Source organism: Ochotona princeps, chromosome 7, assembly GCF_030435755.1.
Source record: "Ochotona princeps isolate mOchPri1 chromosome 7, mOchPri1.hap1, whole genome shotgun sequence".
Lineage (NCBI taxonomy): Eukaryota > Metazoa > Chordata > Mammalia > Lagomorpha > Ochotonidae > Ochotona > Ochotona princeps.
The window spans coordinates 7,841,166-7,856,732 of NC_080838.1; the positions used below are offsets into that span (position 1 = coordinate 7,841,166).

Below are 15,567 nucleotides of genomic sequence, written 5' to 3' on the forward strand. Positions count from 1 at the left end.
TAAGACACTTATGCAGGGGGAGCCAGATTTCACCTGTGGCCCTTTGCCGCTGTTGTAAAACATTCTCGGTAACACAAAGAGGAGCCTGTGTTGTGACACAGTGGGTTAGGCACCTACCTGTGATGTCAGCATCCTACTTAGGTGTCAGTTCAAGTCCTGATTGCTCCACTTCCTGAACCAGCAGAGGGACTCTGTCTCTCCTTCTCTGTCTGTAACTCTGCCTTTCAAATAAATATTTTTTTATTATTTTTATTTTTTTTTTTTGTCAAATAAATATTTTTAAGAAAAAAAAAAACAAGGTCCAGTGTGATAGCTCAGTGGCTAAATCTTTGCCTTGCGTATGCTAGTATCTCATATGGGCACTGGTTCATATCCCAGCAGCTTCACTTCCCATCCAGCTTGTGACCTGCACCTGTGTGGGGGTCCAAACCCAGAGGAGGCTCCTGGCTCCTGGCTTCGTTGTAGCCACATGGGGAGTGAACCAGCGGATGGGAGATCATTCTCTCTGTAAATCTGCCTTTCCAATAAAACTAAATCTTAAAAAAGAAAGACACCTCAAATTTATACCTCAAAATGATGATGTGTTAAGAGTGGTTTATTTCAACAGGTTTATTTCAAGTGTTTCCTCTGACTACCCTAGCACTGAGTGTCCTGTCACTCTGACCAAAGTTGCTAGAAGTGAGCTTGTTTGAGTCCATCTTCTGTGCATGCGTTTTGTATTGCACAGGCCCTTTGAGATCACTCCTCAATTAAAATTTACCCGAGCAGGGCAGAGAGCCTCTGTGGCAATGGAGGATTCCAAGATAGACAGAGCCGATAGGCCAGGATGCAACTGGGATCATGCAGGAAAATAAGCATAAGCAGGAGACTCTAGAACATGAGGTTCAGGAGAAATGCACACAGGCAGGCACTGCAGAGGGGTGCGGGGTCTCCCCCACAGATTCCTCTAGTACCCCATTGCTGGACGGGTGAGTCTGCTGCCCGCCACCCAGCCTCTGGCACGCAAGAGACAAACAGATGGACAGGGGTTCTGTCCAGCAGTTCCACTTTATTTGGGAAGTACAGATTCTTATATAGGGTAAGGGAAAGACTCAGGCCAGGAATGCCAGGAATTCCGGGAGGAGAGAAACTAGGAGCCAATTACTAGGAAGGAGCATGACTGTGGAAGCCACCTCCCATAGGCCAGGGGTAGGTGAGTGAAATGGCCCTGGCCAATCAGTCTTTCTTTGAAACCACGTGACTCCTGCCCTGGTTCACGCCCAGGACTCTGTCCTTGGCCACCATCTTGCTCACCACATGTAACCCAGTGACCTTGACTGTTAGTCACCATCTTATTGACTTAGTGACCTCTTTGCCCCTGAGCCCCACAGAGGGGGGCCTGACCACCTACCTGGCTTCAGATGGAGACCATTGTGGAAACCTTGGAGTCCAGGCTTCCTCAGCAGGCTGTGAGGTCAAGTGCCGAATGTCCTTCAGACACCAGGGGACCTTGGGAGTTAGAGAATGCAATTTTCTAGGAGTGGTATTTAAAGTGACCTTTAGGACACATCCATCCTTGTTTGGGGTGGTGGGGGCTGCCACCCAAGGTTGTAGTATCATGAGAAATGGCAAACCCCATGAGAACTGGAACATGAAAAGCCACATAAAGAGAAGTTGCACTGTAGACAAACAAGCCAAAGCCCCAGATGATCAGCAATTTACAGAGTTATTTGATTGTGAGTAATTTTTTAATTGGTTTATATTTAAGCTGTCTGCGCCTCCTGAAATTGCCAATGAAGGCATTGTGTCACACAACCCTGGAGAACGCCCTTGTAAGGTTAGTAGAGCTCTGTCTTTACTGGCTTATGTTTAAAAAAAAAAAAAAGGCTGGCCTCTGTTACTGCTACTACACATTATTAAATGCTTGAGGCTCCAGAGATTAAAATGTGAAAAAGTAATAATATTTTATTAAATAGTAATTGCTTCAGAGAGTGATATTGTACCTTACAGCATGGGGATGTACTTGTGATGCTGAAACAGGCAGAAAATAATGACTTGGAATGCCAAAAGGGGGAATTTACCAGCAGAGTTCCCCTGTCTCAGATGAAAATTATCACCCCACTTGATGAGCATCTTAGACACAGAACACATGTAAGGAATTGATACAGTACAGCCCTCATTCCAAATCTGGCAGTGTGTTTCATAAAACTATTAATTATGTCTCATCCTTGATTTTTTATTAACACATTCATTTCAACCAGAGTGGAAATTACAGTCACATTTCATTCTATTTTTAGAATAAATTACTTGGAGGTGGCTTGCCACTGCCGTACTAATCATCTCAATCCACAGAGTGACAGCTGTATGTTTTGCCTGCTTTGTGTTATGCTGGCTTATGGCAACCAGAGCTCTCAGTCATTAATGTATGAACTGTGAGAACTGTTTATTTTTTAAATAATGTAAACATGTTTGCCAAGGAGCCAGAGACTAGTTTGCTAGCAGAACAAATAACTGTTTTAAAAGGGGCCCTAGGGCCCCGCGGCATGGCCTAGCGGCTAAGGTCCTCGCCTTGAATGCCCGGGGATCCCATATGGGCGCCGGTTCTAATCTCGGCAGCTCCACTTCCCATCCAGCTCCCTGCTTGTGGCCTGGGAAAGCGGTCGAGGACGGCCCAATGCATTGGGACCCTACACCCGCATGGGAGACCCGGAAGAGGTTCCAGGTTCCCGGCTTTGGATCGGCGCGCATCGGCCCGTTGCGGCTCACTTGGGGAGTGAATCATCGGAAGGAAGATCTTCCTCTCTGTCTCTCCTCCTCTGTGTATATCTGGCTGTAATAAAATGAATAAATCTTAAAAAAAAAAAGGGGGGCCCTATAAAAGCTACGTCTGACATAAGAAAAGCTCTTCCCTTTAAGATATAAACTTATTGCAAACTTCATCTCTCTGGATAGCTCATGAAATAATGAAATATAATCCTGCAGCCTTTAGTCACAATGTAGGCTTAACAAATTGTGGAGCCCAGGAAGATAGTGATTATTTAATGTCATTTATTTAGCAAGATAAATGCTGTTGGACAATTGACAGAGGTAGATTTTTCTAAAAGCTTGTCACGTTGCCCAATTAAATTTTTACTATCAATGTTCATGTACTAAATGTGAAAAATGATATGCATCAGTCTTTCACACCAAGTATTTTGGTTTACTATTTATCCTACTTATTGTAATCTGGCCCAACACTTCCTGGAAGCCAGTTTATCGCTTGAAGCTCTCTGAAAAAACAAGAATTTGTGTTTTAAACAATAAAGAAGATAGTGTTGAGCTGGTTGCTGCTAGCAAATGAAAATTCCAGCCTTAATTCATACAGGGAAAGTTGTTACTCCGAACTTTGCTGTTTTAATATAGCATTATTCATCTGTCATAGCAGCCTGCCCTTTCTCAAAACACACTTATAACAACAGTGAGAGTTACACTGTGAAGAAGTTTTCCTTCCTGAAGGCTAAAACTCTTCTAACATTCCCGGGATTTTCCACCTTAAACGCTGTCTTCTCATTGGGCACTGCGGTGTGCAAAGTTAGCCTCTGGTGGCTGCTTCGTTAGCACTGGTGTTCATGAAGTGACTCCTCCTTTGGACTTCTGATTATCCTTACATTTGTTTTTGGAAAAATAAAAACGTTGAAAGCCTATTTTTTAAGCTAAAGTTCTCTTTTTAAAAATGTGTTATACATTCCCTGAAATACAAAAAGTACTCAACTTTACCAGTTGTGTTTGAATGGGAACGGGGGAGTTGCCTACCGTGCAGCGGGGAGACAGACCTGGGTTCATGGTCAGTGCTGCCACACCAGGCGGTTTTCTTCAATGTCTAGACTGAACATTTTTAGTGCAGTGAGAATAATAACAGTTCAAGAGTGTAGCCCAAAGCCATGAACAATAATGTCATCTCGCTCACAAGGATGACTGAGTTTGGCACTCCTTATCCTTTGTCTATACTGCTGAGGAATGGTGGAGTGCTTTGATTTTGTTTTGGTTTGGTTTATTTTTTCCCTATTGGCTGTGTGTTGATATATTTTCCTAATAAAGTATTAAGCCTGTGATTGCAAAGTAAAATGAAAACTGTACCAGTGTAAATATTAGGGAGAAAAAATAGGAATAGGGAAGGGAATGTGGGAATCAGGAATGCGGGCAGGGGAGAGGGTAGAGTGGGAAGTACCACTGCGCTCCTAAATCTGTAGCATGAAATTTGTTCAGTTTATGTACATTGTTTAAAAAAGAAAATTTAAAAATGTGAATAATTTTTAAACTAAAAATTTTTTTAAGGCATAACTCCTCAGAGTGGTTTTAGAATTGAAATCTTACATGATTTCTTTTCTATAAAATCCCAGAGAGGCCCAGCATTGTGGCATAGTGGATGATGCTGTCACTTGCAGCATCCCATAGGGGGCCTGTTCATGTCCTGGCTGTTACCCTTTTGATCCTGCTCTATGCTAATGTGGCTGACCTGAATGAAGCTCCAGGCTCCTGGCTTCAACCTGGCTTAGCCCTGACCATTGCAGCCACCTGGGAAGCGAATCAACACATGGAAGATCTCTCTCTCTCTCTTTCTCTCTCTCCCTCTCTCCCCATATCTCTTTCAAATAAATAAATCTAGAGGAGCAGAAGAAAACCAAAAAACCAGAATAAGTAAATCCATGCAGACAGAAAGCAGGTTGGTGGCTGCCAAAGGCTGAGGGAAAAGCCAGTAGAGAGTGGCTGGCTGGACAGTGGTCGCAGGTTTCTATAGGATGATAAAAGTTCTAAGCTTGGGTTGTGATGATGGTCCTTCAGTTCTGTATATGTACTAAAACAATGTACATTTTAAATGGACAGTTTTTGTATGTAAGTTATATCAATAGTTTTAACAAATTAATTGAGTAATACATAGTGAATAAGCAATACATATCAACTGTTTTGTTATTTTTATACCATTTGTATTAACAATCCTGGCTTTCCCAGAAAGACCTATGAAATACATTTACTTACACATGGCCATTGTGGTCTGAGTTGTAGTGAGTCCTCTGGGACCCTGCTTGACCGCTCTGATGAGCAGCGTCTCCAAGGATACCCATGCACTGAAGGCAGAGGAGGGAAGGGATTGGGAGGCACAGTGCGCATCTTCTCCCTCCTAGACTTGATGACCAAGTTCTTTGGTCCACCTGGAGATGCATGATTGTGTTGGTGTGAGACAACTCTCTGACTTCATTTTTTTCCAAATGGTAACCACCTTGCCTAATAATACTTATTGACTAGTCATTACTCTCTTCACAGATGTAAACCAGGAAAAAATGAACATCATAATGATGCATATAATTGTGTAAATATAGCTCTTAAAGCCACCCAACTTAAAATATCTCACAATTCCCGAATTAACATTTTGTTCATTTATTTAGGAAAAGCATTAGGCAATCAGTCCATAAGAACATGTCAGTATAGCCTTAGTAAGCTGTTAGTTAACTACTTTAGCTGTCCATTATCGTGTTGACTGAAGTATTAATTTAATTTACCTGACTCGAGCAAATATAATTTGCTTCTGCAGGTGGATTTTAGTTGAACAGGTGAATAACAGAGGAGATCTGAGCAAAGATACTGCAGGGAGGAAATGGAAGAAAGTAGACCATTGCTCACAGGGCATTTTGACCAACCAGCTCGTCATGGCCAGGGAGGAACGGTGATAGAAATGTCAGGACATCCCTAAAGAGACAGGGGTTACCGAAAGTGAAGACAGCCAACGCCAACATAGACCTTCGTTTAGTTCACAGGTGTTCCAGTGATGGAGAGGTTTGTTTTAATCCCAAATAATATCCTGGTGGATTTTATGGTGCTGGTGACTGTGGGTCCATGTCTCTTCATATAAAGAAACTAACAACTGCTTGTCAAAAGGAAAGCTCACTCTTCACTTTACCCTCTCCTCTCTCATTGGCTTGCTGACTAAAGAATAATAGGTTCTCTTTTCTAATTTACCTCTAAAGTATTGATTAAACCATTCAGATTAAGCAGAAAATTCAGGCCAGACATAGAGTTAGTGTGGCTTTCAAAAATTAGAGAAAGTTCTCAGCCAAGTGGAAATAAATGAAATAGGTTTTACTTTTTGTGAATTACACATTTGTGGGAAGTGATTAGTCATTTCCGTTACAAAAGGCAAGAACATAAATTGCAGAACTTTTCCATTCCTAATACAGACATGGTTTTTAAGACTCCAACCTCAGGTTTACCAGCTTCTAGTGTTTAAGGAAAAGCTACGCTTGGGCCTGGCACGGTAGCCTAGCAGCTAAAGTCTTCACCTTAAACATGCCGGGATCCCATATGGGCGCTGATTCGTGTCCCAGCAGTCCCGTTTCCCATCCAACTCCCTGCCTATAGCCTGGAAAGCAGGCAAGGGCAGCCCATAGCCTTCGGACCTTGCAGCCATGTAGGAGACCCGGAAGAGGCTCCAGGCTCTTGGCTCCTGGCTTCGGATTGGCTCAACTTTGGCTGTTGTAGCCACTTGGGGAGTGAATCAGTGGATGGAAGATCTTCCTCTCTGTCTCTCCTTCTCTATATATCTGAGTTTCCAATAAAAATAAATAAATCTTTTTTATTTTTATTTTTATTGGAAAGTCAGATACACAGAATGGAGGAGATATAGAGAGGAAGATCTTGTGTCCGATGACTCACTCCCCAAGTGAGCACAACAGCCGGTGCTGTGCCAATCCAGAGCCAGGAGCCAGGAACCTCCTCCAGGTCTGCCACACGGGTGCAGGGTCCCAAGGCTTTGGGCTGTCCTCTACTGCCTTCCCAGGCCATAAGCAGAGAGCTGGATGGGAAGTGGAGCTGCCGGGCTTAGAACCGGTGCCCACATGGGATCCCGGGGCATTCAAGGCGAGGACCTTAGCCACTAGGCCACGCCACCGGGCCCTAAAAAATAAATCTTTAAAAAAAGAAAAAGCGGGCCCGGCGGCGTGGCCTAGCAGCTAAAGTCCTCGCCTTGAAAGCCCCGGGATCCCATATGGGCGCCGGTTCTAATCCCGATAGCTCCACTTCCCATCCAGCTCCCTGCTTGTGGCCTGGGAAAGCAGTTGAGGACGGCCCAATGCTTTGGGACACTGCACCTGCGTGGGAGACCCGAAAGAGGTTCCAGGTTCCCGGCTTCGGATCAGCGCGCATCGGCCCGTTGCAGCTCACTTGGGGAGTGAATCATCGGACGAAAGATCTTCCTCTCTGTCTCTCCTCCTCTGTGTATTTCTGGCTGTAATAAAATGAATAAATCTTTAAAAAAAAAAAGAAAAAGAAAAAGCTACCCTTGAAAGGCAAGTCGAAAATCACTGCTGTAGAGAATAGGTATTATATTTGACTAGACAGTTCCCTTTCATTTTATTCTCTTGATTTAAACAAAAACGAAAACATGCTATAAAACATTTTGATTGAGAGTTCTTTTCATCCTCCCTTGGCAAAGGCATATGTTTTCCAGCTTGATAATGATTCCCTTATTTGGCTTCATGTGGATCTGCATGTTATAATTATGTTCAGGACGCTAAACAACAACAAAAAATGGTTGCAGAGTCTATAATAAATCCAGCATCTTTCGGCACACTTCATTCTCAGCTCTGTTTTTCCCCCAAGGACCCAAGCCACTCTCAGAAGCCGACTGACAGCAATATTCCTCAAGCTATTGTTCTTCACGATTTTCCAGCAGGTAAGGACAGAAATACCTGCCCTATGGAGCCATGGCATCAGGAGTGAAGCTCCCTCCAGGTTAGCCGCGCAAGGGCAGGAGCCTGGAGAATGCCATGCAGAAAGGGTCATCTCACCCGTCCTGCCCCCTGCAGGAAGGTCCGGGAACCCCAGCCAATCCAGAACCTTAGCTTGAAATTCCCGCTCCCACAAGAGAGAATTTCCCTCACAAATAAACATCAGCATATTACAAACTTTTTAACTCTTTCGAAATAGTTTGTTCTAATTAATGATTATAAGGAAGTTAATTGTAGTACATACATTATTTTGTCCTAAAAATTGCCTCAGCTACTACATACCAATGAAATCAAAATACTTTTTCTAATTTTGAAATATTCTATCTAATGCTATAAAATAAAAATAAGCTGCTGTTGTACTTACTGTTTCTGTGCTCAGTACACTAATATTTTATTTTGGGTAAATTTATCCACTATAGCACTATAGCACTCTGGGCCTAGTGTGGTAGCCCAGCAGTTAAAATCCTCACCTTGCACATACCGGGATCCTATATGGGCACTGGTTCCAATCCCAGCAGCCCCACTTCCCATCCAGCTGCTTGTGGCCTGGGAAAGCAGTCGAGGATGATGGCCTACAAAGCTCAGGACCCTGTACCTCATGGAGACCTGGAGGAGGTTCCAGGTTCCTGGCTTTGGATCAGCTCAGCTCTGGCCATTGTTACCACTTGGGGAACGAATCAGTGAATGGAAGATCTTGCTCTCTGCCTCTCCTCCTCTCTGTATACCTGCTTCTCTTATAAAAATAAAATAAGCCTTTAAAAAAAAAAAGAACTATAGCACTCATTTACCATTTGAACTTTACATTGGAGTTTTTAGGCATGGTTGAAAATATTGGTAAAAATATTATACCATTATCTGTAAAAATTCTTTTCTTATCCAGTGTATAGTCAGCAAAGGGTTTTTCTTTTATTTATTTATTTATGTATTCAAAAGTCAGCTATACAGAGAGGAGGAGAACAGAGAGAAAGATCCATCTGCTGATCCGCTCCCTAAGTGGCCACAACAGCCAGAGCTACACTGATCTGAAGCCAGGAGCCAGGAGCCTCTTCTGGATCTCCCATGTGGGTGAAGGGTCCCAAGGCTTTGGGCCATCTTCAACTGCTCTCCCAGGCCACAAGCAGGGAGCTGGATGGGAAGCAGGGTCACAGCAACACGAACCAGCGCCCATATGGAATCCTGGTGTGTGCAAGGCACTTTAGTCACTAGGCTACTACACCAGGCCCAGCAGAGGGTTTCTAATGGTACAATAAAAATCATTGGTCAGCACAGTGTTTTGTGGTGTTTTCTATTTACTTTTTTAAAGTAAATTTGTTTAATATAATCTTTTCTTAGCATCAGTAATATACTGCCTCAGTAGGTAGAACTGAATGCTATCTGTGCTTTGCTTTATTCAAGTTTGCAACCAGAATAATTTATTATCCATACCATAATTTGTATTACAGAGCAAGTCGATGATTTGTGCCTCACTTCTGGGGAGATTGTTTATCTTCTGGAGAAGATAGATGCGGATTGGTATAGAGGGAGGTGTGGAAACCAGACTGGTATATTTCCTGCCAACTATGTCAGAGTAATTGTAAGTGGGTCATGCTTTTTATTCTTTGAACATATACGTATGGGTTCTGTGTGTCTTACAGATTGGAAAACATAATCAGCCAAGATTCTTGAGGTCTGATTCTCCCCCATTAATTCATCTGGTATTTGGAAAATCAAAGCATGAAGATTTGTTCAGCTTGGTAGTGGTTACTTATATGATTGTGAGCATCTTACATTGCAGCCTGGTGCCCACCAAGATGCTGCCATGCCAGGCCAGCTGATGAACCATCTGGTGTCAGAGGGTTGTTCAGCCCATATTTTAAGGGTCTCTGTTAGCCCTGTGAATCATTTACTGATTAAATAGTGTGTGATTGTTCGGAAGGCATGTTCCCTGATGTTTGTTACCGCTTCCTTTATTGGAATAGTGTTCCGTTCATCATTTTTCCTACCTAACAATTTCAAATCTGATTGGGAAAAATTATATTGAAATATCAGAGTTCTATGCACCCTCTCAGCCTGAATGAGAGCGCACATAAGTGTGATGGAGTGTCATATCTTTAAGCTCAGGTGGCTGGGTAACATAAAATCATACTGTCCCTTAAACGTCAGCATCAAAAGGAAAGACATGGCTAATTTAATTTAGTGATTTTTATGAAATATCAATAATACTAGCCGAAATAGTTCAGTATTAACAATTTATTCGGAAGAATAAGAAATTTTACATCATATTATGAATTTTAAAAATAAGTATAATAGAAAAATCTTTATTTTTCAAATGGAAGAGTTCAAGTCTCTTAGATTATGAAATGTATGTCTTATCCTGCATGTACACTGATTCTTAGGAGAAATCCAACCACATTTCTCTATAATAATTTTAAGAATAATGTTAATGTTAGTTACACAGGGAAAACTCTGTGGTGGTTCATGTCCCAAATGACTGCAATGCCTGGGACTGGACCAGGTCAAAGCCAGGAGCCAGGAGCTTCTTCCATGTTTCCCACAGGAGTGCAGGGACCCAGGCACTTGGACTGCCCTCTGCTGCTTTCCCAGGCAGAAAGCTGGATTGGAAATGGAGCAGCTTGGGGGAATCCCAGAGCCTATGAAACTGTGTCACATAATGCAATGTAATTAATAAAAAAAAAAAAAATAGAGGAAAAGAAAAGGAAATGGAGCAGCTGGCACTTGAACAGGCATTCATTTGGGATATCAGTGTTTCAGGAGGAAGATCAACTCAGTATGGTACAACATTAGCCCCATAGCAGAACTTTAAGAAGTACAGTTATTAAGGAGCTGGTACAGTAGTTCAGTTGGCTAATCCTTTGCCTACAAGTGCCAGTATCCCATAAGAGCGCCAGTTCCTATCCTGCCTGGCTGCCCAACTTCCCATGCAGCTCCCTGTTAATGGCCTAGGAAAGCAGTGGAGGATGGCCCAAGGGTTTGGACCACTGTACCCACATGGGAGGCTGGAAAAAGCTGACTCCTGGCTTCGCATCAGCTCAGCTCTGGCCATTGCAGTCGCCTGGTTATAAATCAGCAGATGAACGATCATTGTCCCTTTTTTTCTGTAAATCTACCTTCCCAATAAAAATGTTTTTTTTTTAAAAAAGCGGTTGTTACACTGAGATCAGTCACACTGAATCTGCTACGCCATAAGTGTAATTTTAAGCCCACAATTTAAAAAGATGTTTTAAACATTGAACTTTTAGAATTCATCCGGTAGGCCGCTGACTTATTTAATATAAGCCTCAAAGCCTCTCCATTTCAGACTGCAGACTTTAGGACCAAATATCTCATTAAAACATGGCTGTACTCAGCCTGTAAGTGAGGTGTTATGTGAAGTACTTGCCCCTTAGATGATGTTCACTAAGTACAAATCCACATGGGAGGGCAAAAATGTGTTCCAGCATAATGAATATAGAGAGAACCTACAAGTTAGACTAAACTGGTTTTATTTTGAGATGAGGGAGTACTATGGAGTTCTCATATTTTGAGTAGGTGTGGGGGTGCTTACTGTACGAATGTTTGATGCCTTGGTCATAGCTGAATTTCTCCACTGAAGTTTCAGCTTTGAGAACATCATCTAGAGAAAACTTTGTTGTAGGTAGAATGATAATAATGTACCTATTACAGCAACTAGGAGAAGGGCTAGGTCAGGAAAACTGCTTCACAGCATTTTTTTAATCCAAATAAAGAATTTCTTGCTGCTTAGCAATTACAATGCCATTTAATTAGTTGAATAACAGTTGGATAAACTAATTGGTTTCAATCATGCATTTCCCAATTGTTGAACCTTAAATTTATCTTACATAATCTGAAGAAAAAAGAGTAACCGCTCTCTTGTTGTCCCTACTAGATTGATATTCCAGAAGGAGGAAATGGAAACAGGAAAGGAGATGCAGTTTGCTCTCGTTCTATTAAGTAAGTTTTATCTGTTTTTGTTTTGTTCTGTTTTGTTTTTATGAGTCCTACTTTATTTTATTTTTAATTTTTTAGAACTATTTTATCTTTGTAGTCTTTACATAGTTGATTAGGTCACAAAGGGTCAAGGGCTACAGGAAAGTGGGTAAGGCTGTTTCCACAATTTTGTTGGGTTTTTTTTTTTTGTTGTTTGTATCTGAGATATGCAGGGAGTTATAGGGAGAAACCCTACCCAGCCTCCAACCCATCCCAGTGTCCCTGACATGGGGCATGCTCCGAGGGCACTGCTCAAGTGGTTTGGATAGTTCAACAGTTCTGAATTGCTGCCAATCTCACCATTCCAAGCACAATGAAATCTCTCCAGAATCCACTGGCTGACATAGTCCACCTTAGAGTCTCCACCTTGCCCGGATTTTCACTGCCAATATATGGCTGGGGTAGTTGATTGATTTTCTCTGTCCTCTGTCCTCTGTTGTAGTACCAGGTGTCCTCTGCAGGTGCCGATGGACTGCCATATCCTCCATGTGCACGTGGATATACTGTCCACTGCTCTGTCTGAGCCTCTGAGGAGGCTCGACTCTGACACTTGTACTCCATGGCAGACCATGGAACCTGCACTTCTCTTCATGGTTGGGGTTTTGAGATCAGCAGTTCAGTTGGAGGGATCCCCAAGGAAACTTTGTCTGAGGTGATCCCAGTCTTGATTCTTTTTTTTTATATATATAAAGATTTATTTGTTTTATTACAAAGTCAGATATACAGAGAGGAGGAGAGACACAGAGGAAGATCTTCTGTCCGATGTTTCACTCCCCAAGTGAGCTGCAACGGCCGGTGCTGCGCTGATCCGAAGCCGGGAACCTGGAACCTCTTCCGGGTCTCCCACACCTGGAACTTCTTCCGGGTGCAGGGTCCCAAAGCTTTGGGCCATCCTCGACTGCTTTCCCAGGCCACAAGCAGGGAGCTAGATGGGAAGTGGAGCTGCCGGGATTAGAACCGGCGCCCATATGGGATCCTGGGATGTTCAAGGAGAGGACTTTAGCCGCTAGGCCACGCCGCCGGGCCCCCAGTCTTGATTCTTGTGTGTGCATTCCAGTACAGTGTCCGGCACAGTCCGTTGCCCCAGTCAGCTTATGCATATGCTGGTGGTTGCAATTGCTGGGTCAGTTCTGTTTCCAGCCCTGTCTTCCACATGGACCAGTGGATGTTGCAATCCAGCCTGATTTTTACCACACACTCAGCCCCCACACAAACCCTGGGAGCTACAGTCTAGTCAGTGAGACCTCAGTAACGTCCCCAGGCCCGCCCCCTGCCCTACTTAGTCTACCTCCTGTCCTGTTAGGAACAGTGGCCTTTCCTGACTGGCCTTCAACCCATTCTGGTTCTTACTGTTGGATGTTTCAGCCTAGCCAAGGCTTGTCCATACCCAGACACAGCTCACACATGGCTCAGTAGGGGCAAAGACCTAGCCTAGTCCATCGTACACCTACTTGATCCTCCAGAGCACCAATTGGTACTGGAGTCTATCCCAGCTCGGTGCGCCCAGCCCTCCAGTCCACACTTGTGCCAGTGGAGACTGCAGCCATGTCCAGACCAGACTGCAGCTCCCACTCTGGCACCTACATTCACCATTGGGACCCTCAACCCAACCAAGTCATCCCCTTAGCTCCCCAACCAGGCCTGTTCCCAGCCATAGACCGCATGTGTGCCGGTGGATGCTCTGACCCAGCTTGGCATAACCCCTTACCTGTCTTGGCCTTTGCCTTAGATGCTATGGCCTAGCATCCCTGGCTTATACAGCCAGTAGGTGTAAGAGCCTAGCTTGGCATGACCAGTGCTCCATCCTAATTTCTGTTCTTGCTGGTGAGCTAAGGTTTGCTTGAGCGTGCCCAGTCCACCCGCTTCCATAACTAACCCACGCATTAACCAACCACAGGAACTAGCTTACCCAGCTTACCTGACCCCCAGCCTGGACCATGTGATCATCAGTGAGAGTTATGACCCACTAGGGGAGTTTCCTAAGTCTCCCCACTTGACCCACTCCCAGACCCAGATCTCATACATGCCAGTGGGTGTTAGGCCAGTGCCCTGTATAGTCTGCCCTTCCATCTTGGCCTTGTATGAGCTGGTGAACGTTGCAGCCCAGCCCAACCCACACCCTGTTTTAGGATGCACATTCAGGTGCTGCTGCCTTGACCTGCCGAGACTGTTATCGGTCCCTTTACCCGTGAGTGATGGCAGGTTCCCTGGTAATACCTAGCTCAGCACATCACTACCCCAACTCTTGAGCTAACCAACGGGACTTGTATTTCCACAGGGTTGGGCCCACACATCCCCCATAAAATCTACCCCTGGACCTGGTTCTGTCATGGGCTGGTTAGTGTCTTGTGCCTGCCTAATGTGACCTGTCCCCTGATCCAACATTCTGTTAGATACTAGGGTCTAGTCCTGCTGGACAAGCCCCCAGCCTTAGCTTTCTTAATGACTGGTGTGTGGTGATCAGCATTGTTCAGTGATAACAAGTTCTACACAGGGATGACAAGCAGGCTAGTGTATCAGTCTGACCCATACAGATCATCAGATCTCTCTCCTGCAAACCACCAGGTCTCAAAACCCTCGCTTACCTTCAAGGAAAAGTTATCCTGTCATTGGGAGTCCCTCAGGATTGATTCCTCACTAACACACACAGTGGCCTCATTCATGGACGTACCAAGGAAGCAATTCCACATCCCCTAGACCCCAGAGCTTGCCACCGAGTGGTCAGCAGGTGGAGCCTGGCACCAATTGGCACACTGGCCACCCAGGACTCATTCACCGCGTGGTAGCAGTGACTGTGGCCAGGGACCCTTGCATTGAGTCTGACCTGGCCTAGGTGCTCCCAGCAGCCACCAAGCTGCTGAAAGTTCGCTCCACCATAAGTTTTATTTGTGGTTGTTTGTTCGTTATACAAAGGAGACAAGTACTTACCAAATTTAAGTACTTCATATGGTCTGATTATTCTGATTCTCAGGGTGTTTGTTTATTTGTATACTACTGAGGAAAGCTTTCCTGGCTTAAGAAGGGATAGTGGATTAAAGTTCTGATGAAGCAGCCACATGTGGTAGAGGTTGACCTAAGCCACTCTGCTTTTACAGTAGAATGAATGTAGCCAACAGCCAAGCAGAATCTGTCCTGAGGCTGCCCATGGCCTGACCTCAGCTCAGGCATAGATGCTTTTGCTATAAGTGCATTTTATTTAGCCTCCTGGTTTTTAATCTTCAAAAAAAATTTTTTTGAAGGTTAAAATATCTTTGAAGAAAAATAAATTTTATAAAACATAAGTCCTCCAAAAACAACTATGTATTTTTTTGTTGCCTTGTTCCTAAAAACAACTAGAAGAAAGTAAAGGAAGAGTTAAGGTAAAGAAGTCTTTTATGTCTGGAGAGCTTTATGTGAATTTATGTATCCCTTTATGTGACACTGTAACATGTTTGTAATTTAGAACACTGCAACAATGCAACTTTATATTCTGGTTAAATGAGCCAATTAAAAGAATTCTGTACCTGCAGAAGACTGTAAACCTGTCTGTGAGTGGGTCAGACATAAGGTGCTGCTCCCAGTGGTCTTAGAAAGGAAATACCTTTCACACCACAAAGGAAGACCTCTCACACCACAATAGTTGGATTCTATTTCAGAGTCAGATTTTCTCTTATTTTTAACCAGCACGTACTGTGTCAGCAGGTGGAATTTAAAGTGGACTGTCACAGCCGTTGATCCATTGACCTGACTTAAATCAAAATTTGGAGCTGGGACCAATCTTTTTTCCTCCAGGCAATTGCTTCTCCTTAGCCTGTTGCTATTGAAACTTCCTTCTTAATGCTTCAAATCAAAGGTTTGATAT

General features: G+C 43.7%; 1 protein-coding gene across 14 annotated transcripts in view; it reads left to right on the forward strand.

Moving 5' to 3' along the window:
- The window catches only part of SH3D19 (SH3 domain containing 19), a 218,617-nt gene that overhangs the window by 190,504 nt on the left and 12,546 nt on the right, over positions 1-15,567 (forward strand). For 12 of the 14 annotated variants that reach the window (XM_058666768.1, XM_058666770.1, XM_058666775.1 and 9 more), the window contains 4 exons: positions 1,748-1,816; positions 7,612-7,684; positions 9,182-9,312; positions 11,626-11,690. In XM_058666768.1, the coding sequence (XP_058522751.1) occupies positions 1,748-1,816; positions 7,612-7,684; positions 9,182-9,312; positions 11,626-11,690 (338 nt within the window). Of the gene's footprint in view, positions 1-1,747; positions 1,817-1,989; positions 2,131-7,611; positions 7,685-9,181; positions 9,313-11,625; positions 11,691-15,567 lie in introns of all 14 variants that reach the window. The other 2 variants (XM_058666778.1, XM_058666769.1) reach the window with 2 other exon arrangements.